This window comes from Lagenorhynchus albirostris, chromosome 1, assembly GCF_949774975.1.
Source record: "Lagenorhynchus albirostris chromosome 1, mLagAlb1.1, whole genome shotgun sequence".
Lineage (NCBI taxonomy): Eukaryota > Metazoa > Chordata > Mammalia > Artiodactyla > Delphinidae > Lagenorhynchus > Lagenorhynchus albirostris.
This window is the reverse complement of record NC_083095.1, coordinates 86,901,291-86,923,452: the sequence shown is the minus strand read 5'-3', so window position 1 is coordinate 86,923,452 and position 22,162 is coordinate 86,901,291. Positions and strand designations below refer to the sequence as shown.

Here is a 22,162-nt window from a genome sequence, read left to right as displayed (position 1 = left end):
TGGGAGGATGTTTCAGTTTATCTGTTGCTGTATAAGAAACTACCCCAAAACTCAGTAACTTAAGACAAAAACCATTTTATCACCTTACAGCTCTAGGCTCAACTAGTCTTGCTTAGGGTCTTCCCTAAAATTGCCCAGCTGCTGTCCAGATGTTGGGGCTGGAACCATCTGGTGGCTCAACTGGGATGCTAGGATGGCTGGGCTCTCTCCCTCCTTGTGATGTCCCTGTCCCTGTAGTCTCAGAGCCTCTCCTCTCCATGTGTTTTTCCCATGTGGTTTTTCTAGCAGACCAGGGATCAAATCCATGCCCCCAGCAGTGGAAGCATGAAGTCCTAACCACTGGACCATTAGGGAACTCCCCAGATGGATTTCTTAAATAGTAGCTTAGGACTCCCCCATACCAGAAACTTCCAAGCTTTTTTAAAGTGTAGGCCCAGAATTAGCACAGTATAACTTTATTATTTTTTGTTGGTTAAACAGTCACAGGGCCAGCCCAGATTCAAGGGAAGGGGAATGTGACAAAGAATTAATGGCCATCTTTAATCCACTGTAAGAACTGTGGACCGGTACTACTTTTCCCCCCATTTACAGATGAGGAAGCCTAGGCTCAGAAGAATTTAAGCAGCCTTTCCAAGGTCACCCAAGGAATCTAACTAGAGAGCCCAGGCTGTTAGCCTCACAGTGTTAATCACAGTGGATGCCACTATCCAAGCCATTCTTTTTCCTTTTTCCTATGTATCCATGCCATGATTGACTGGGGATCATGTGCCAGACAATGATTTTCTACCATCCTCCTACTCACAGCTCCTCATTTCATAACTGCTGTGTAACCATTTTTGATAGATTCTTAAATAAGCAAAGTAGCTGAGCACATTGACTAGAGAATGGCATTTTCTGTGTTCTTCTCTGAGCAGGCCTTGATAAAGGGGCAGGACCTTGCTGCCTTATTTTCCAATCCATTGCTCAATGTCAAATCCAAAAAAGCTAAGGTATCTTTCCTTTATCCTTGCTTCCTTTTGCCAGCAAGAATGGAACTTGTGAGGACCGAGGTAGAATGAGTACATTCAACCTGCAATCTCCTTTCCCCCTCCCCATCTTCATTGACTGTGACCATCCTAAATGCTTGAGTTGGAACTTAGTTCTGAGACAGCACCTCTACTCCAGATTCAAGCTAGCATCTTGTTTAGAGGAGTAAGATAGTTATGTCTATTACCCACTCATGAAAACATTCTGTGGGGATTTTGGTTTAATCTGTATTCCTCAGCATTTTCCGTGCTTATTTTAGAACCCCCAAGAAAAGAACCTAGATCTATTTTATTTCCTCTGACTCCAAGACTTTTAAGATGACCCATTCTTAGATGACTGTGTGCTAGAGCAGTCCCCTCATCTGAACTGCTAGTGTTCCCAGTAGCCTAAGAATGCTCGTTGGGGGCTTCCCTGGTGGTGCAGTGGTTGAGAGTCCGCCTGCCGATGCAGGGGACACGGGTTTGTGCCCCGGTCCAGGAGGATCCCACATGCCACGGAGCAGCTGGGCCCGTGAGCCACGGCCGCTGAGCCTGCGCATCCGCATCCGGAGCCTGTGCTCCGCAATGGGAGAGGCCACAACAGTGAGAGGCCCGCGTAGCGCAAAAAAAAAAAAAAAAAAGAATGCCTCGTTGGGGTGAGCCAACAGACAGAGCTTATTTGCAGTCAGTCTCTCTGTAATAAGCTCACAGCAATCTAGGCAACTGGCACTGAACCTGTCTTGCTTTTCATCTTTCTATTCTCCACAGCTGGCTCCCACTGGAAGCACTTCCCTACTCAACTCCATGGCTATAATCCAGAATCCTGTGAAGGTCTGTGATCAGGTATTTGCCCTGATTGAAAACCTCACTCACCAGATCCAGAAACGGATGCAGGACCCCAAGTCTGTAGGTGGGTTTGAATACTACTATCTTCCTTTCAAGATTTTGGGTACGGATGGGTTCCTCAGGCAATCCTGTGTCCTCTCCTAAGTGTCTGAGACACGTCATCCTCATCTCTCTGGTTCTGCTTCAGATTTGCTAGGGTCTTTTGTTAGAGGTGAAGCCTTTGGCTCTGTCTGTCTGTCTTCCTTCCAGACCTGCAGCTTTACCACAGCGAGACACTAGAGCTAATGCTACAGCGTTGGAGCAAGCTGGAGCGTGACTTTCGACAGAAGAGTGGGCGCTATGATATCAGTAAGATCCCTGACATCTATGACTGTGTCAAGTATGATGTGCAGCACAATGGGAGTCTGGGACTTCAAGGAACAGCAGAGTTGCTCCGTCTCTCTAAGGCACTGGCTGATGTGGTCATTCCCCAGGTGTGTCTCACATAAGGGATGGAGCCTGGGGCTAGGGGCACTGCAGAAGGAAGGAGAGAAAAGGCAGGAAGGAGGGGCGGTGTGGGAACCAGGGGAAGGAAACTTAGAGAAGGAATTAGTTGTTACAATTAGAGCTACAATCCTGGCTCTGAGGAAGCCCAAGAGGCTAACTGAGGAAAAACCTGGAGAGGGGGAATGTGGTGATGTTGGAAGAAGCCCTAGACCTGAGGTGAAGACAAGCACGATCTTGGACCTGGGAGTATAAGGCAAGAGGAAAACAAGATTCATTGAGGTGCTTATTCCTGGCCTGTGGCCCCTAGGAGTACGGGATCAGTCGGGAGGAGAAACTGGAAATTGCTGTGGGCTTCTGTCTTCCACTGTTGCGGAAGATACTACTTGACCTGCAGAGAACCCACGAGGATGAGTCTGTCAACAAGCTGCACCCCCTGTGAGGGAGGGCTGGGTGGGGTGCTGGATGGAGGGAGGGGCATGTCAGGGAGCTCTTGTGGGAACCCAGGCTGGGACAGCTTGGGGAACCAAGAACAGAAGGGGTCCTGGGGTGGAAAAGAGAGAGAAGTCTTTGAGGCGGGAGGAGGGAGTTTGTGGAGGGCTGAGAAGAGGACTGGCTTGACAGTGTGAGTGACTTAGCTGCTGTCTCAGGTACTCCCGAGGAGTGCTCTCCCCAGGCCGCCATGTTCGAACACGTCTCTACTTCACCAGTGAAAGCCACGTCCACTCCCTACTCAGTGTCTTCCGTTATGGGGGACTTCTTGATGTAAGGATCCTTTTTCCTTCAGCCTATGAACATCTTTTCCCAGCGTTCTTTTACTCTCCTCCTCATGCTTCTTTTTTACTGCAAGCTTCCTCTGTTCTCCTCGTCTCCCTGCCCATTCCCTGACTCCCTCGTCCTTGGGCATTAGCTTACCTCTTCTTGTGTTCGGTAGGAGACCAAGGATGCACAATGGCAGCGAGCTTTGGCTTATCTTAGTGCCATCTCAGAGCTCAACTACATGACCCAGATTGTCATCATGCTTTATGAAGACAACACACGGGTGAGGAGCTAACAGGGCGGGGTGAGGAGAGGCCCCCTTCTTTCTTCTCCATCCCCTTTCAGGGAAAAACTTTTTTATGCTTAGATTCTGTAGAATCCAGTTAGGTGTGGTACCTAGGTACAGCATGATAGAGAACATCCAGGAGGTTCCTCCTGGAACAGAAAACATGTTTTGGGTTGGTGTTGAGCCAGAGAGATACCAGAGAACATAGCTCTGGCATTAGGGAGGGTATGGAATTTGAACAATGTTACAATGAGTCTTTTTCTCTCAAACATTGTTACACATATACCTTCTTCATCTGGCTCCACAAAGATATCTTTAAATGTGCTGCTGTATGCACTGTAGCAAAGCTGAATTCCTGTGGGAGATGGATAGGGAGGGGGACCGTTGTAGAACTGGAAGTTGGCAAGTCCTGTGGAGGTTGAGAGTATGAGCATCCCGTAACACTAGACTGTAGTTAAAGGGAGCTATTACTGTAGAGGGGTGTAAGACACTGAAACCTGAGCCCTGGGAGGATGTGTCCTCTTGAGTTCCTCTCTGTTGTCCCTGCCTGGTCTTCCACCACCATGTCCAGCTTCTCCAACTGCCCTTTCATCTGGTGATGCCCTAAAGGATCCCTTATCAGAGGAGCGGTTCCATGTGGAGCTGCACTTCAGCCCTGGAGTGAAAGGTGTCGAGGAAGAAGGCAGTGCCCCAACTGGCTGTGGATTCCGTCCAGCCTCTTCTGAGGTGGGTCAGAGTGCTGGGATTTGGGACTGGAGGATTTAGGAACCAAGTGATGGGAAACTCGGAAACAGTACAGGGAGGTTAAAAGGGTTGGGGAGAATTGGATTAGGAGGCTGGAGACCATTAACACCTCTCCTGTCTATGCCTGTTGTTGGGTAGAATGAGGAGATGAAAACAGACCAAGGCAGCATGGAGGACCTGTGCCCGGGGAAGGCATCAGATGAGCCAGACGGAGCATTGCAGACCTCACCCCAGCCCTCTGAGGGCCCTGGCCTCCCAAAGAGATCACCCCTCATTCGTAACCGAAAAGCCGGCTCCATGGAGGTAATGGGAGGGGCTTGGGAGAAAGAAGTGGTGGAAGTGCTCATAGGACAATATCCATGAATCTCTGAATCCCCTCAGTGGAATTCTTAGGACCTTAAACAGAGTCTTCCTGCCCCTGATGGATATGTTTTACTTAATCTCTCTTTCACAGCTGGTCTCCCAGGAAAGCTCCTTTAAGCTGGTTGCTACTTCTGAGGTTAAAGAGATGCCAGTGAGGGGTGCCTGAGAGATAAGGACTTTTAGAGATGAGATTGAGGAGGAGGCCTCTGGATGAATTTGAGAAGGCAGTTCTTTAAAAGGAAATATAGTAGAAAAGCGTGTACTCTGGGCTAAAATCCTGGTCTGATAATCAGACGCTGTGTGATCTTGGACAGGTACCTTCTCCAAGACTAAATTTTTTTCATCTGTAAAATATAAGTAATACTCACCATATAGATGCGTAGTAAACAGTAACAATGATAACAATACAGTTGATATTGAAGGCCAGGTCCCTCCATCTCTTTGTTGTCTTGGGTAAATATTAAAGCTCAGATTGTAGTAAATATCACTTTACTAAAAATGGCACTTTAATTTAACCCCTTTAGGGTTATCTATACTCTCATCCCAGAAAGGGAATCAAGTCTCGAGGTCTATCTATCTCCCCTTTGTTCTGATGAGGTTTATCAGTCTGGGCCTGGGTTCTCCTAGTTCTGGTTCTATTTCTCTAGCCTAGAGGAAAAAGGACTGTTGTAAATCTCACATTGTGTCCTGGAGTAAAAACCAAAGTTTTGGTCTTTTCCTGGAGAGATCCTTTCCCTCTTTGGCCCAATGACACTCTTTTTGACCCCATGATTTATCCCTGTCTCAGGGACCATGACTGTCTATTTTGGGTCCTGCTTTGACAGATGAATCTGTTCACTTGGCTTGGTGCCTGCTCTCTGTCTTAAAGGAATTGGTCTTTCCATTTTGAAATATCTCAGAAGAATCTATAACTAGCTTACATAGGTTCAGACAAAGGTTTATGGTTCAGATTTTGGAGAATGCTGAGAAGACAAACTGCAGTCTCTCTTCTAGACTCATCCTTTTCTTCCTGATTATTTTAAGATGGACTTGAGGTCATGAATACTCAGAGTTTCCTTAGCTGGGGTATGCGTCATATTTTCTTTGAGGTGTAAGTTAACATAGTATCCATAGTACATTAGTACACTGCAGACTCACGTGAATAGATCAAATGGACAGAATGACATATGATCTTCCATTAATAAACTGCTCCTCCACATCCAGTGTCTTCCCCATTCACATCGTCTGCCAGTCTCTGGCACTATTATGTTGGACCCCCTTTTTTCTTCTGATTTAAGCAGTCAAGAGACAGGCAAAGCAGAGCTCTCAGTGTATCATCTCTCAGACTTGATGAAATTGACTTCTTTCAGGCCTATAGGAAGCTTTCTGTTGTAATCAGATTTCTTCCTCTCAGTTACTAGTGCTGCTTATACCATGGCTACCCAGGATGATGGTTGCCCAAGATATGCTCCTCAGCTTTGCAAGAAAATCTTCTCTCTACTCTTTGGTCATACAACCTTTTAATATTAATATTTCCTCTTCATGTTCTATAAGTACAGGCATTGGTAGTCTTATTCTTATCAACTATGACCCTTCTTTCCATCCCTTCTTCTCCTCTTGTCATCTTATATTTTTGGACTGCTTTAGAATACAAAATCTGTGACCTTCAGAGCAGCTGTGCCCTAGGCAATCATCCTCTCCAGCCTTACAACTGCCTCTGCCCAATGGGCCCAGGGCTTTGGGGAGCCTGGGGGTGTAAGGAGCCGTGACCGGCTTTCCACCCGGTCTGATTGCAGGTCATGAACATGCAGTGCACGGGGAACCTGGACCTGATCCCCTTGCGGGGACGGCGCCGCCGGAGGTCAGGGGACCTCCCCCGGCCTTCCCCAGCCATCGGCCTACAGCCCCGGGCTGTGTCCACCACTCACCTGGCATCCTGCACACAGGTGTCCCTCCATACTTCATCTTCCCTTATTGCTTCTATCTTTGCCTTTTGGGACTTAGGGACTCAGAACACTGTTGAGGGGTGTGTGTGTGTGTGTGTGTGTGTGTGTGTGTGTGTGTGTGTGTGTGTGTGTGTGTGTGTGTGTGTGTGTGTGTGTGTGTGTGTGTGTGTGTGTGTGTGTGTGTGTGTGTGTGTGTGTGTGTGTGTGTGTGTGTGTGTGTGTGTGTGTGTGTGTGTTATGTGATTGAGCCCTTGTGGGCTTTTCAGAAATCCATTTCATGTCTCCAGGAGTGGAGGGGAGGGCTTTCGGTTCAGATAAGAAACTGAGTATGGCTGCCATAGCCACAGCTGTCCCATGGAAAGAAGAGAGCGCAGCCAGACTTCTTATTGTGGCTGAGCTATTGTGATTTGCTTTCTGAGTTCTGTGGAGGGATATAAAAGATTAAGGTACCCTGCCCTGCTAAGCACTGAGAATGGTTGAATAATGATTTCTCAGATTTGGGATTAGAGGGCTGTAGGGACAGGCATCTTGGAAATAGAAGTGCTTTCTAGTATAGAAGGATTCCCTGGACAGTTTCCTCTGTAAAGTATACTCTTAGACTTTGCATTCCTCTTCCTCATAAAAATCCTTAAACTTCCTGACATTGCTTGGTTTTGTAGGGGCAGGAATTCAGGACCTGGGTTTTAGACTTCTCAGCTGAGGTGGCAAAACAGTAATTAACATAGAATCCTCTTCTCCAGGTGCTTTCTGAGACTTCATCCTCGAGGCCTGGTGGCTACCGCCTCTTTTCATCTTCACGGCCACCAACGGAGATGAAGCAGAGTGGCCTAGGTATGGTTTTCCAGCATCTCTCATCTGTTGTTGGGAAGGGGTGTCTGTCTGTTCTTTAGAGTTTTATTGTGGAGAACCTTAGTCATGGGAGTTGGGGTCATCTAGTCAGTGGAATTGTTGGGTGGGGCTAGGGAGGATGAATTGGGAGAAGCCACATGTAGGTGTGAACTTTGATCCCAGATAATTGTTTGCATTCCAGGAAGGTGTCTGTCTTTTGGTTTACTACACAACCCCCATTTCTCTGGCTAAAGGGCATTTTTCTGGCTTCCCCTCTTATTCCTTATCTGTCCCTTCAGTCTAGCCCAGACATTTAGGTTCCGTGGAGACTCTGACTCTTCAGAGTTATCAGAGACAAAGCAATAAATAGAGGCACTTGTGAGACGCTCCCTTCCCTCAATAACGGTCATATTCCTCATTTGGAGAACTTGTGCCATGTCTTCCTTTGAGACCTGTGTTTATTACATCCTTGCTCTGGCCCCTCCTACCTCCGTGCCCTCCCCTTCATCCTCTTTTAATCCTGTAATTGTTCTTCCTTCCTTCCTGAAAATTGAGGGACAAATCTGAGACTGGTGTAGTGGCAGAGGCTTCTCTCAGGACTTTGAGGGAATGTCTCTTGATTTTGTTGATTCCTGGAGAGGGGTGGAGAACATCATTCAACCTTTCCTAAGAACACAGACTGCAGGAAGGACCAAGCCTCAGAGGGTATTGTATTCTTTGGGAGTGGGGAGGGGTCCTTGGGAGGGACTATCTTTGAACACAGCACCTGTGAGCCATTAACCAGAACTGGCAGGTAGAGACAGTGGTGTGGGGTCTAGACTGGGTCCCCTGGCTCTTTCTATCTTGTCCTATTATTCTCTCCATTTAGCTCCTTTCATTTTTCTGTTGAAAGAGAAAGGTCTCCTTGGCACCCAATTTCTTGGCCCCAGAACGGTCAGCATTTGGACCAGAAATGGGAAGAAAGGTTTTTGGTAATTTTCCAGGCTAAGTTTATGGGAGTAGATTGCCTTCTACATCCCTAAAATGAGGTAGATGGTTTGGTGCATGAAAAATAAATGACAAATGTCTAGATCTGTGAATATGGACTTCTTTTCCCAGAAACCCCAGAAGAGAATAGGTTTCAGGTAGGTGGGAAAGAGGATAGGTGTGTCTGGCCCAGTTAAGGGGGAGTGCTGTCAAGAACAAGGCAGAGGCATGAGTCTGGTTGACAGATGGTGGTGGTAAGGTAAAGACTACCCCCTGAGATGATCCAAGACTGGACACGGCAGGATTGGTGGGAGTATGCCAGAAAATTATTTCGTGGAGGAAGTAAATGTAGAACAAAGCTTGGGGGTGGGCTGGGATACAGCCAGCTAGTTCCAGCTTCTCTGAAAAAAGCAGACATATTTAGCAACCATTATTTCTCTCTGGAACTCTATTCTTGAGCTTGTTTGAACATGAAACGTAGGAGAAATTGCTGCACAGAGGAGTGGTCCTTAATTCCAGGGTGGAAATTATCAGCCATCTGAACTTCTTGATTTATGTGGTGACCCTGAAATGCTGGGACCCCTGAAACCATATCCCCTCTTTGTGGGCGCAAAGGAAACTGACGTCTCCACTCTGTCCATTTCCCCTATGAATGTTAAGTTCCCAAGTCAAACCCAGGGTCTTGGCTAAGATGGATTTGGAAGTAGAGGAGAAAATCCCACAAACTGGAGTGTTAATCTTGTTTCCTCCTGCCCATTCTCTCCTGTGGGCTATAGTAGGAGACGGGACCATGGGAGTCCCAACCCTACTGTCGATCAGATACTTGGGACAGTGACTAGCTTGATTTATTTGCTTCAGGGATTTTTCAAGTTTTATTTACTCCACTTACTGTCAAGAGTTCTCTTTGCTTTCTTTGAACTTATGTGTGTGGGCATCTGGCTTTGAGCATAGGACTTACAAGACAATAAACTTTCGAGAGTAGAAAAAACATCTTTTTCGCTGTTTTCTGCTCACGAGGTTCTCCTGAGTAGGGTGTTCAGCGGTTAGTAGGCATGTTCTGCGTATAATCACCTGACCCTTCACATGCCTTTCAATTTGTGTCCATTTTCACTTCAGAAACAATGCTCTGTTTCTTCTTGATGAAAAAAATTACTATTTCTTTTCTAACTGAACACAGTTGATCCTGAGTCAGGACACCTGGATTCTAGTCCAGCTTAGCTCCTAACAAACTGTATGACCTTGAACAAATGAGATCCCTTTTGAATGTCAGTTTCTTCATCTCTAAAGTACGAAGGCTGAACTGGATGATCTTTGAATCCATTCCAGCTTCAAAAACTCAGTGAGTCTCATACTTTCTTGGGAAAGGTAAAAAGGCCTAAGGGAAAATAGAAGGGAGGGAACGCTGGATGAAAAACTTAGGAGGAATTGGAACTTATGAGAACTTTGAATTTGAGTTGAGTACTCTAAACTTAGTCTCTAGTTTCAGTCAAAGTTTCTTTCCTTTTAAACAAATAAGGGAGTCGATTTCTGGGTTCTTCAAACCCTATATCCAGCATAAGGAGCATTGAATTAAATCTAGGGAGATCTAGAGGAATCTACCTATTCTTTGAGCATTCCTGAGAGCCACCTAGAGAGCATAGTTTATCCCTTTCAGTAGCTTTGAGTTCCCTAATATGACTAACCCTGTATTTGTAGTGGCCTCTTGTATCTGCCAAGTAGACTTTCAGGAGCATCCTCACTTTGCTTGCCCAGTGTGGCTGTGGACAGTAGTGAAAGCTGTTTGTGGTTATGTGAAGTGGCCACGTGGTGGTGGCTCTGAATGGTTATGTGTGTGTGTCCTGATGTTGTCATGTGAAATCGTGCGTACTTCTGTGTGGTAATTGCAGCTTTGCGTGGCTACTAATGCACTCCCGGCCTTGCAGGCTCACAGTGCACGGGGCTGTTCAGCACCACAGTGCTGGGCGGCTCCTCCAGCGCCCCGAATCTTCAGGACTACGCCCGCAGCCAAGGCAAAAAGCTACCACCTGCCAGTCTGAAGCACCGAGATGGTATGTGGGTGGGTTTTGGGGGGCAACTCTTTTCTTCATTTGTCCGCCAGCAAGGACACAGCTCAAGAACAATTCACGCTTAAGATGGCGCTTGACACTAGCCTTACGACAAGTTTTCTGCATCAGTTATAGAGGGGAGAAGCAACCAAGACCCCATCCACCCCTCCATTTGCATTCCCTCTCGCCATACAAATACTACTTATTTATGCTTATCCCTTCATAATCAGCCACATACAGCCCTGCTACATCAATTTACTCCACCTTTGTATTCTTTCCTGGATTCTGGCCTGTAGGGGTAGGGACCAAGGAGGATGATCCACGGTCAGGAAGAATGCAGTGGAGCCTCAATTAAGATCTAGGAAATCAGGGATGGGGAAGTTGTTCAGCCAAGGCAGGAAAAATGATATGGAAAGAGATTGGGGGAAGTGATGAAAGTTTCTACAAAGATTTTATTTCTTTGTAAATGACCAGAAAGAGGATGTGGTGGTGAGATTAGGGTTGTTTGTGGGACCGTATTATGGTAGAGATGACACATGGATTCCTGAGAGGAGATTATCCAAAGGAAAAGATTGAAATGTGGTAGTAAGGAATCTAAGGGGCGGGGGTGGGAGCAGGTCATATACTAACTGTAAAAAACAGAGTATATCGTGAGCAAATTCCAGAGCAGAGGGCGGGGACAGCGGTGGGTATAATCCCCGTGATGTCTTTTCTCCCCAGAGCTCTTGTTTGTCCCGGCCGTAAAACGATTTTCTGTGTCGTTTGCAAAGCATCCGACTAACGGTACGTTTGCTTCTGACTCAACGTCATTCCTCCTCACCATGTCACCTCCAGACACTTAACCTCTGAGTTCTGACACTGACTTTCCCTCTCCCTCCACTGTGTTCACACCCTGCTGTCTCTGAACCACTCACTAACTGTCGCTCTTGGGATATATCACTTGTTGTGACAGACCTTAGCCTTGGCTGCAGCCTGGCTGCCCGATTCCTGGGGCCACTCAAGGTCTTATTTCCATGGTCACCATCATCACCATTGTGTCACTTTTTTCAGCATCATCACCGAAACATGAATTAAACCTCTTTCTTTCCCATCACATGACTGCCAGGCTTTGTACAAACATGATAATGGTTCCCCTTCTTAGAAGGAGCGTAGTATTACCTATATCATCCCCATTTCTTCTCTCTATTTGTTTCCCCAACTCCTCAGCTTACGTAATTTTGATCTTCCTGTTTTTTCACCAGCTCTTTTGTTGGAGTGGATGACTAGTTTGCTTCCCTTTTGGAGCAGTGCTGCAGTTCCCAGTTCCCAAGCCTACCCATAAAGGCATTAGTCTTGGGTATATTGTTTTCCATCTCCATATTCCTATCTCCTCCCATTGTGTGTATTTTGTGTGGCTCTTGTGCTCCTGACATCTGCTTTACGTCACTACTAACCTAGGGTCTGAGCCTAGAAAACAGGAGTCCAGATTGATTTGGGATACAAGAAAGAACAAAAGGAGTAGGAGGTGGTAGGTAAAGGAAAAAGAATTGTGCCTTGAGGGTTTCCATGTGGTTTCCATGCAGCCCCAGCCTACTTATGGCACTGCAGTCTCTGAGAAGGGGAAGTGAAGAGTTGAGATGTCTACTGGAGATTCCGGGGGAGCTTAGGAATAAATAATATTTCAAGAATACTGAAGAACAGGGTCTGCCCACACTAAGGTGGGAGAGTTTAGAGATTTGCGTAAACCCAAAACTGAAGGGCTGTGGTCTCTTTGTAGGGTATGGCAGAGGAATCCAGGACTTACTCCTTGCTTTATCCTTTATATCCTTAGTTCCTCTCCGCATTGTATCTTGTCTTCAAGGTAAATCCAGTTTTGTTAGATACGATTTTCTTCTGTTCAAGAGCTAAGACTCTGAGGGAGGTAAAATTAGCTTGGCTTCCTGGCTGAAAAAACTCTAGGTGCTGATCACCTGCTCCTTAGACAGTGGCAGCTGCTAGATTTTAGCCCAGTAAGGCCATACATCTCCACTAGGCACTGGTGAAATCTCCCTATGTTGACTAGCTTATACTTGCTCAGTTTATACCCCTACCCCCCACCTGCACTCCTGTTTGTGCCTGTGACAGGAGCTTCCCATTCAGAGTGGCGTGGCTGCCTGCACAGTTAGCTTCAAGCTCTTCTGGCCTTCGTGCCACAGTCATCTCCAGAGTAGACCCTCAGGCACCAACCCCAACACTACAGCCTGGGATTTGGACTTATGAGACTTGTTACTTAGGGAACAGAAGATGGTACTAGGAACTTGGGCCCCTGACATCAGAGCTAAATCACAACTCTCCTAACTCTTAGGCTCTGTGAGAAAAGATCCAAATTCCTAAAGCAGATCCTCAAGCCTATATACCTCTAGTTCCCTGAAGGCTTGGTTAGCAGCCTCACCAGTAAAGAAGAATTAATTCTACCAAAAGGGGGAGAGGAAGAAAGACCTGGACAATTATAGTGCAAGAGAGTAAATTCAAGATCTCCTCCAGCACCCTGCACACAACCTCAGGGCTCTGCTGGCCTTTGTTCTTCTTGTACTTGAGCTTGGAGGCTAAAGTGCCTGAGAAGCAGGAATCTAGGAGAAAAAGATTTGGAGCTATTATGTCTCTTGCTGAAGATCATCTAGATTTAATTTGGCCCTCAGGACAATATGAGGGCTCTACCCCATGGCCAAATGTTACTGGACTGACCCAGCAATTACAGAGTGGATGCTCTGTCTGCAATTGCTTGCAGCAGATTAGTCACAACAATGTGCCAGCCTACTGTCCATCACCACCATCTCTTTGCCATGATGTGTGGCTTTGAAATAGCAGCTGGAAGAACTGGACCTGGCTTTGGAAAGGAGGCAAGGCAGTGCTACTTCCTTGCTTTGATGGGAGAACACCCCTCAGCCCATCCCTCCCTCTATTCCTGATAAGCTTCTGTCACATCCTGTGACTACATCAAGTATGTAAGTATGGCCCATTAGTAAACCGCATGCTGAACTGACCAAGGTGAACTAATATAGTGGGAAAGAGACTGTGTCTCTCCCTCATCCAGAATGTCAGAGTGTACCCACCCGATCTGCCAAGCTCATTCTCTTCTAGGGACCCACACAACTGTATGACCATTGGTACAGAAATCTCTCTTGACATCCAGACTAAGGTCTCTGGAAACCATAGTCTCATGGGATCACCCTGTGGAGCCCATTCTGGTCTGGGGGTTCTGAGCAGTCATCCTCAGCTACCTTGATCCTACTTTCTCTGTACCATATTCCTGTTATCAGTTAAGACCCCGTACCTCTTCCCCAAGATCTTTTTCCTACTGTTCCTCTTAAACCCCCTTCCACATGCCTTTCACTGCCTTCAACCATTTGCAGCTGAATCACATATATCCACAAAGTTTGCCAACCAGCTAAGATAGTAAGTAGTTTCGGATTAAAGCTTTTCCACTCGTCTAGCTGAACAAAGTGCAGTTAAACTCACCAGCAGTGGGAAGAAAATATAAAATTATCTCTTTTGGCTTCTATAATTGATACAGTGTCCCTTAAGACTTATGCAAACGCTTTTTTAAAAGTCTATGTATTTGAACAAGAATGAAGGATAATTAATCAATATTGGCATTTTCACATATTGATTCCGTTTTTTACATGCTGTTTTAAAGGACACCTGGTTTCCTGCTAATCTACGTCAGTTACCTAACACAAGCCTTGTCTGTGGCTATCTTAGAGTCTGGTCCAGGGAGCCCAGCCTGAGTCCTCAGGAGCTTTTTTAGCTTCAAATTTTATCTTGATAACGTATACCACTCTTGACCCTCTTCTCTGAGTGACTTCAAATCTTTTCATCTCTATCCCAACCTCATAAATACATTTGTTTGAGAAACAAGCCCTAACTAGGGTTTGCCCAAGAATGATTGGGGACACTGGAGTTCCTAGCTACAGAACTGCCAGCTCACCCCATCCAGAACGATGTGACTGCTGTCTGCAAGCACTGACTGAATTGTGCACAACGAGAAAGGAGAGGGCCTGCTGTATGATGAGGTCTCACGTGCCCCTTCTTCTAGACTCACTTCTTTTAGACTTCTTTTAGCATGATGCCAATACTCTTCTCCCCTGCAAGACATGTCCTGTGGCTCTGACCATCTCTGCTTCTCTCTTACCTCACCTTGGAGCTGAGTGGCCCCACCTCCCAGGAATGCTTATGTCATCCAGTACCCCCCTTATTGTCTCTCCCTCTTCTCTTTCTTTATCTTTGTGCTTCCTGCCGTGGTTCCCCCAACCCCTCCAAGAGCTGCTGGATGACCAGCACCCTGTGGTCCGGTTGCTGCGCAGTTTTTCCTCTGACTGCACAGGGGGCTGGCCAGTCTCCTTGGATGCCACGCTGGCGCATCACCTGCACCAGTGCTCCTACCACCTGCGCCTCTTCCGGAACTGGCTGCGCTCAGGCCAGGATGATCCTGAGTGCCTCTACGGTACCCCCTGCCACCAAGCTGGCTGCTGCCACTACCCTGGCTGGGACTGACTGCTTTGCTTCTTGCACTTTTGGCAGGAGAGCCCACCTATTCCTTTCTCCTATTTACTCTAAGGTTATGTGACTTGCATTTAGTTGCTTGGATGGGATTGGGGCCAGGCTGCCTGGTAGCTGTAGCGTTGGCTGCTCCTCCCCTTCCTGTTCTCCTTCCTCACTGCCTCCTAATGTTACCTATTCCCAGTGCTAGTTGGTACAGGAGTAGTCTCTTGCCCTGGAATCTATTCTTATCTCTATGACCCTCTACTACCACCATCTTCAAATCCAAGTGTTTTTCTAGCAGTTCTGAGAAGCTGGAGACTGTACCTCTCCTGCCCTCCTGCCACTAGAGTACAGGGGGAAATTGAGGCATAGAGGTCTCAATTGAATACTTGAAGAAAACAAGGGCTGAAGGTTAGAAGATGGTCAGGTATAATCCTTTTTAGTTATATAGGTTTTAATCATTGTCAGACAGGAAGCTGTGTCTTGAATAGATATTGCTGTCCTGCCTACCTTTAATCCATTTAAGGAGATATAAAGGAAGCATAGGAAATATTGGGGACTAAAAAAGTGGTTGAGATGTATGCTTCTTGATCCTCTAATGGGGGCATTTTTTTTTTCATCAACAGGCCCTGGGATTAGAGTTACACATTTAGGTTTACCCTTCACCCTACAATGTAGATCTACATTGGAATTGTTGGGTTCAGAGCAGAGAATCGGTATTTATTCTTTTTTCTAGGGGGTTTGCCTCATTTTCCTGAAGGAATAGAGAAATACTAGCAAGTCTGGGGTCTTCAGTGAGAGCAGAGGAAAGAAGCTTTGAAGTGATGAAAATAACCAAGAAAGAACTTCCATCCCCCAACCTGTTCATACATGCGGTTTTCCTGAGCTGAGCTTCATGTGTATTGCATGCCCTCCTGCTTCCAATATTCTAGCCTTTCTACCCATATCCTAAATCTGCATGAACCCCTCCTCAGATCCCAAGCCCTCCTCCGTAATCTGGTTCTCTTGTACATGATCCCTGAAATCTGCTGTTTTTTCCCAGCTCCATGACCTCCCTACCTCTCATTTAGACCTACAATTTCACCCCTTACCTCTGGACCTTTGTTTTATTTCCCCCAGAAAGTACAAGAGGAGTGTAGGTGCTTACCTCATTGGGATTCTGTTGATTTTTCCATGGAATATTGCAGGCTTTCCATAGGTAGGATAAGAGGTGATTTGATTCACCCAGAGGCCTTAGCAGGAAGACTTTTTAGAAAATCTGGAGGTGACAGAAATAGACTCCTGTAGGGGCTCTAAAGAGTTCCCTCTCCTGAGAATCTTGGATACCCCACACTCCAAAAGCCACAGACACTCCTGATGGTTCTCAGGGACCCTCCATGCTTCCTTGGCCAGTTGGGGTATATCCAGCAGGAATAACATTGACTTTGCCCATCTCTTTTCTAACAGGATTTGAAGGGTGCTCCATGGTGCCTACCATTTACCCCCTGGAAACACTGCATAATGCCCTTTCCCTGCGTCAAGTGAGTGAATTCTTGAGTAGAGTCTGCCAGCGCCACACTGATGCCCAAGCACAGGCATCTGCAGGTATGGAGAATACTCTTATCTTGTACCACTATCTCTGCCCCCACTCCCATGCTTCCTAGAACATGAGTAATAAATTAAAAAGATAGGCACTCTGAAAAAGTAGACTTGAAAAAATGTTTAATTGCATAGGTTAACTCAAAAGCATAGAACGATCACTCCTTCCAAAGTTAACTTATAAATTTAATGTGATCTCAGTAAAAATAGTACTGTTTTTCTAAAGTCAGACAAATTGATTTTGAAGTTGTCATTAAAAAAAAAAAAAACAAAAAAAAACAAGCAAGAATAGCCAAGGAAATCTTGAAAAGAAGAGCAGTGAAGTCATGCTGGCCCTACCAGATTTTAAAACATTTTATAAAACTTCTATAATAAAAACAGTGTAGTATTGGTACATGAATAAACAGAGACCAAGCAAACAAAGTAGAAAATCCAGAAATAGTTGAAGTTAGCATTTAAAAATACTAGGGGAAAGACAGCCTTTAAGAAATGGAGTTGGAAAGTTAGTAGAAGGAAAGAAATCATAAAGATCAGAGCAGAAATAAATGAAACAGAAACAAAGAAAACAATAGCAAAGATCAATAAAACTAAAAGCTGGTTCTTTGAGAAGATAAACAAAACTGATAAACCTTTAGCCAGACTCATCAAGGAAAAGAGGGAGAAGACTCAAATCAATAAAATTAGAAATGAAAAAGGAGAAGTTACAACAGACACTGCAGAAATACAAAGCATCCTAAGAGACTACTATAAGCAACTCTATGCCAATAAAATGGACAACCTGGAAGAAATGGACAAATTCTTAGAAAGGTATAACCTTCCAAGACTAAACCAGGAAGAAATAGAAAATATGAACAGACCAATCACAAGTAATGAAATTGAAACTGTGATTAAAAATCTTCCAACAAACAAAAGTCCAGGACCAGATGGCTTCACAGGTGAATTCTATTAAACAATTAGAGAAGAGCTAACACCCATCCTTCTCAGAATCTTCCAAAAAAACTGCAGAGGAAGGAACACTCCCAAACTCATTCTATGAGGCCACCATTACCCTGATACCAAAACCAGACAAAGATACTACACAAAAAGAAAATTACAGACCAATATCACTGATGAATATAAATGCAAAACTCCTCAACAAAATACTAGCAAACAGAATCCAACAACACATTAAAAGGATCATACACCATGATCAAGTGGGATTTATCCCAGGGGTGCAAGGATTCTTCAATATATGCAAATCAATCAATGTGATACTCCATGTCAACAAATGGAAGAAGAAAAAAACCATATGATCATCTCAAAAAAAAAAAAAAAAAGGGAGTTGGGGGACTTCCCTGGTGGCACAGTGGTTAAGAATCCACCTGCCAATGCAGGGGACATGGATTCGATCCCTGGTCCGGGAAGATCCCACATGCCACGGAGCAACTAAGCCCGTGTACCACAACTACTAAGCCTGTGCTCTACAGCCTGTGAGCCACAACTACTGAGCCTGCATGCCACAACTACTGAGCCCACATGCTACAACTACTGAGCCCGCGTGCTGCAACTACTGAGCCCGTGTGCTGCAACTACTGAAGCCCACACGCTTAGAGCCCTGTGCTCCACAATAAGAGAAGCCACTGCGATGAGAAAAGCCTGCACACCGCAATGAAGAGTAGCCCCTGCTCACTGCAACTAGAGAAAACCTGGGCACAGCAAGGAAGACCCAATGCAGCCAAAAATAAATAAATTTATTTTTTAAAATATATATATATATTAAAAGGAACCAAACAGAAAATCTGGGGTTGAAAAGCAAATAACAGAAATGAAAAATTTACTGGAGGACTTCTTAGAAGGTTTGAGCAGGCAGAATTAAAAATCAGCAAACTTAAAGATAGGTCAAGGCGGGCGCCGCCGTCAGTCATGGCCTGACGCTGGCACGCTGCGTGTGTCCCGCCCCTTGCCGCCACTTGCAGCTCGCCGGCTGGCGGCCTCGCTCGGCCCTCGGCCTCACTCGGCCCTCAGCTCAGTGGCGGCGTTGGAAGGCGGCCCGGGCCCTCGCAGGCCCATGGCAGCGGCCGCGGTGTTGCCGGGCGTGGGCGGGCCTCCCGCGGGCGGCGGCGCTGGGGGCGGGCGGGTCCCCACCGGGTGGCTGGGCAGTGGCGCGCCTCGAGGGCTGCAAGTTCGAGTACCTGATGAAGAAGCGCTCGGTGACCATCGGGCGAAACTTGTCGCAGGGCTCAGTGGACGTGAGCATGGGCCACTCGAGCTTCATCTTGCAGCGCCACCTCGAGATCTTAACGCCCCCGGGCGGCGGCGGCAGCGGCCATCCTGGGGCGGCCCTGGAGCCGTCGGCGCAGCCCGGGCCCGATGCGGGTGGCAACTTCTACCTGCGCTGCCTTGGCAAGAATGGCATGTGAGTGGACGGCGTGTTCCAAAGGCGCGGGGTGCCGCCGCTGCAGCTGCCGCACATGTGCACATTCAGGTTCCCAAGCACAAACGTCAAGATCACTCACCTTCACTGCCCTGTCCAGCAAGGAGAGGGAGAAACAGGAAGCGCCCGAGTCCCTGGTGAAGCCCGTGCAGGCTCACATCTCCCCACTGACCATCAACATTCCAGACACCATGGCCCACCTCATCAGCCCCCTCCCCTCCCCCACAGGAACCATCAGTGCTGTGAACTCCTGTCCATCCAGCCCCCTGGGGAGCAGGGTCTTTAGGGTACAAAACGGGCCATGTGGTACCATCTGACCTCAATTTAATGGCCGACAACTCACAGCCAGAAAATAAGAAGGAAGCTTCAGGTGGAGACAGCCCAAAGGATTATTCAAAGCCACCTTATTCCTATGCACAATTAATTGTACAAGCAATTACGATGGCTCCTGATAAACAACTCACCCTAAATGGAATTTATTCGTACATCACGAAAAACTGTCCCTACTACAGGACTGCAGACAAGGGCTGGCAGCTATACGTAGGCTGACATACATATCTTTTTGAAGTTTGCACAGAGATGGTTTTCAAACTTTTCCTGAGGAACCCTTTCTTCAAAAGATACCTCCTCCAGTTGGCCAGTATACAAAACAGATGAACACAGTGCTGCCCTGTTTCAGTGGTCCACCTGTACTTCCAGCCTATTCCTAGGCTGTCTGTGAATCCAGGCCTCCTCAGAGGACACTTTGAAATCGGTGCATAGTATTTCCATTGTTTAGCTTTTTAATTTGTTTAATTTTTTTTTTTTTTTTTGGGGTACGCGGGCCTTTCACCGTTGCGGCCTCTCCCGTTGCGGAGCACAGGCTCCGGACGCGCAGGCTCAGCGGCCGTGGCTCACGGGCCCGGCCGCTCCACGGCATGTGGGATCTTCCCGGATCGGGGCGCGAACCCGTGTCCCTAGCATCTGCAGGCGGACGCTCAACCACTGTGCCACCAGGGAAGCCCTAATTTGTTTAATTTTTAAACCTCTACATTGTGTATGTTTTTCCTCTGCATGTCTGTTTTAAGTGTGGCCATTTACTAGGTGTTTAGCAGGATCTCACTAATTAAGACAGTATGGGAAAGGGTAAGTTTGAAGTACGGAATGGTAAAAGCATAACAAAAGGGAGAAGAAATATACATTTACAAATTTTGAATTTATTAAGTAACAAGGAATGGCTACAGAATTCCTTTGAGGCTTAATGAGTAAATGATCCTTTGAAAAATGCATCTGTTGAACCATAACCATAATCAAGTGATGTGGGTGGGGTGGGGTGGGGGTAAGCCATTCTGTTTAATGGAGGGTAAAAACTTTTTTCTTCTACCTGCAGATGTATAAACATGTTATAATAAAAATAGTGTTCCAGCCAAAAGAAAAGGTAGGTCAGTTGAAGTTATCCAGTCTGAGGAGAAGAAATAAAAAAGAATGAAGAAAAGTGAACAGAGCCAAAGATACTGTGGGACACCATAAAACATACCACTGTATGTATAATGGAAATCCCAGAAGGAGAAGAGAGAGAGAAAGAGGCAGAAAAAATTTTTGAAGAAAAAATAGCTGAAAACTTCTCATATTTGATAAAGACACAAGTCTATGTGTCCAAATAGTTCAAACTTCAAGAAGGGTAAATGCAAAGAGATCTACATTGAGATACATTGTAATCAAATTGTCAAAAGACAAAGAGAAAATGTTGAAAGTGGCAAGAGAAAAGCAGCTTGTCACATACAAGGGATATTTAATAGATTAACAAGGCACTCATCAGAAACCATAGAGGCCAGAAAGTAGTGGGGTGACATATTTAAAGTGCTAAAAGAAAAAAACGTCAACCAAGAATTCTATAACTGTCGAAACTGTTCAAAAATGAAGGAAAAATTAAGACATTCCCAAATAAACAAAAGATGAGGGATTTTTTTTAAACATCTTTATTGGAGTATAATTGCTTTACAGTGGTGTGTTAGTTTCTGCTTTATAACAAAGTGAATCAGTTATACATATACATATATTCCCATATCTCTTCCCTCTTGTCCCTCCCTCCCTCCCATCCTCCCTATCCCACCCCTCTAGGTGGTCATAAAGCACCAAGCTGATCTCCCTGTGCTATGCGGCTGCTTCCCACTAGCTATCTGTTTTACATTTAGTAGTGTATATATGTCCATGCCACTCTCTCACTTTGTCCCAGCTTACCCTTCCCCCTCCCCTGTCCTCAAGTCCATTCTCTAGTAGGTCTGCGTCTTTATTCCCGTCTTGCCCCTAGGTTCTTCATGACCACTTTTTTTTTTTTTTAGATTCCATATATGTGTGTTAGCATACAGTATTTGTTTTTCTCTTTCTGACTTACTTCACTCTGTATGACAGTCTCTAGGTCCATCCACCTCACTACAAATAACTCAATTTTGTTTCTTTTTATGGCTGAGTAATATTCCATTGTATATATGTGCCACATCTTCTTCATCCATTCATCCGATGATGGACACTTAGGTTGTTTCCATGTCCTGGCTATTGTACATAGAGCTGCAGTGAACATTGTGGTACATGACTCTTTTTGAATTATGGTTTTCTCAGGGTAGGGTATATGCCCAATAGTGGGATTGCTGGGTCATATGGTAGTTCTATTTTTAGTTTTTTAAGGAACCTCCATACTGTTCTCCATAGTGGCTGTATCAATTTACATTCCCATCAACAGTGCAGGAGGGTTCCCTTTTCTCCACAACATTTATTTTTTGTAGATTTTTTGATGATGGCCATTCTGACTGGTGTGAGATGATATCTCATTGTAGTTTTGATTTGCATTTCTCTAATGATTACTGATGTTGAGCATTCTTTCGTGTGTTTGTTGGCAGTCTGTATATCTTCTTTGGAGAAATGTCTGTTTAGGTCTTCTGCCCATTTTTGGATTGGGTTGTTTGTTTTTTTGATATTGAGCTGCCTGAGCTGCTTGTAAATTTTGGAGATTAATCCTTTGTCAGTTGCTTCATTTGCAAATATTTTCTCCCATTCTGAGGGTTGTCTTTTCATCTTGTTTATGGTTTCCTTTGCTGTGCAAAAGCTTTGAAGTTTCATTAGGTCCCAATTGTTTATTTTTGATTTTATTTCCATTTCTCTAGGAGGTGGGTCAAAAAAGAATTTTGCTGTGATTTATGTCATAGAGTGTTCTGCCTGTGTTTTCCTGCAAGAGTTTGATAGTGTCTGGCCTTACATTTAGGTCTTTAATCCATTTTGAGTTTATTTTTATGTGTGGTGTTAGGGAGTGTTCTAATTTCATTCTTTTACATGTAGCTGTCCAGTTTTCCCAGCACCACTTATTAAAGAGGCTGTCTTTTCTCCATTGAATATTCTTGCCTCCTTTATCAAAGATAAGGTGACCATATGTGCATGGGTTTATCTCT

General features: G+C 45.6%; 1 protein-coding gene and 1 pseudogene across 1 annotated transcript in view; both read left to right on the top strand.

Annotated features, from left to right (window-relative positions):
• The window catches only part of PPIP5K1 (diphosphoinositol pentakisphosphate kinase 1), a 49,830-nt gene that overhangs the window by 11,031 nt on the left and 16,637 nt on the right, over positions 1–22,162 (top strand). The window contains exons 19-31 of the mRNA XM_060148944.1: positions 1,773–1,914; positions 2,100–2,323; positions 2,644–2,771; positions 2,984–3,098; positions 3,268–3,375; positions 3,988–4,104; positions 4,261–4,425; positions 6,261–6,410; positions 7,151–7,241; positions 10,127–10,252; positions 10,970–11,032; positions 14,529–14,711; positions 16,196–16,333. Coding sequence (XP_060004927.1) covers positions 1,773–1,914; positions 2,100–2,323; positions 2,644–2,771; positions 2,984–3,098; positions 3,268–3,375; positions 3,988–4,104; positions 4,261–4,425; positions 6,261–6,410; positions 7,151–7,241; positions 10,127–10,252; positions 10,970–11,032; positions 14,529–14,711; positions 16,196–16,333 — 1,750 coding nt within the window. The remainder of the gene's footprint in view (positions 1–1,772; positions 1,915–2,099; positions 2,324–2,643; positions 2,772–2,983; positions 3,099–3,267; positions 3,376–3,987; positions 4,105–4,260; positions 4,426–6,260; positions 6,411–7,150; positions 7,242–10,126; positions 10,253–10,969; positions 11,033–14,528; positions 14,712–16,195; positions 16,334–22,162) is intronic.
• Positions 18,132–19,289, top strand: LOC132506439 (forkhead box protein K2-like; annotated as a pseudogene).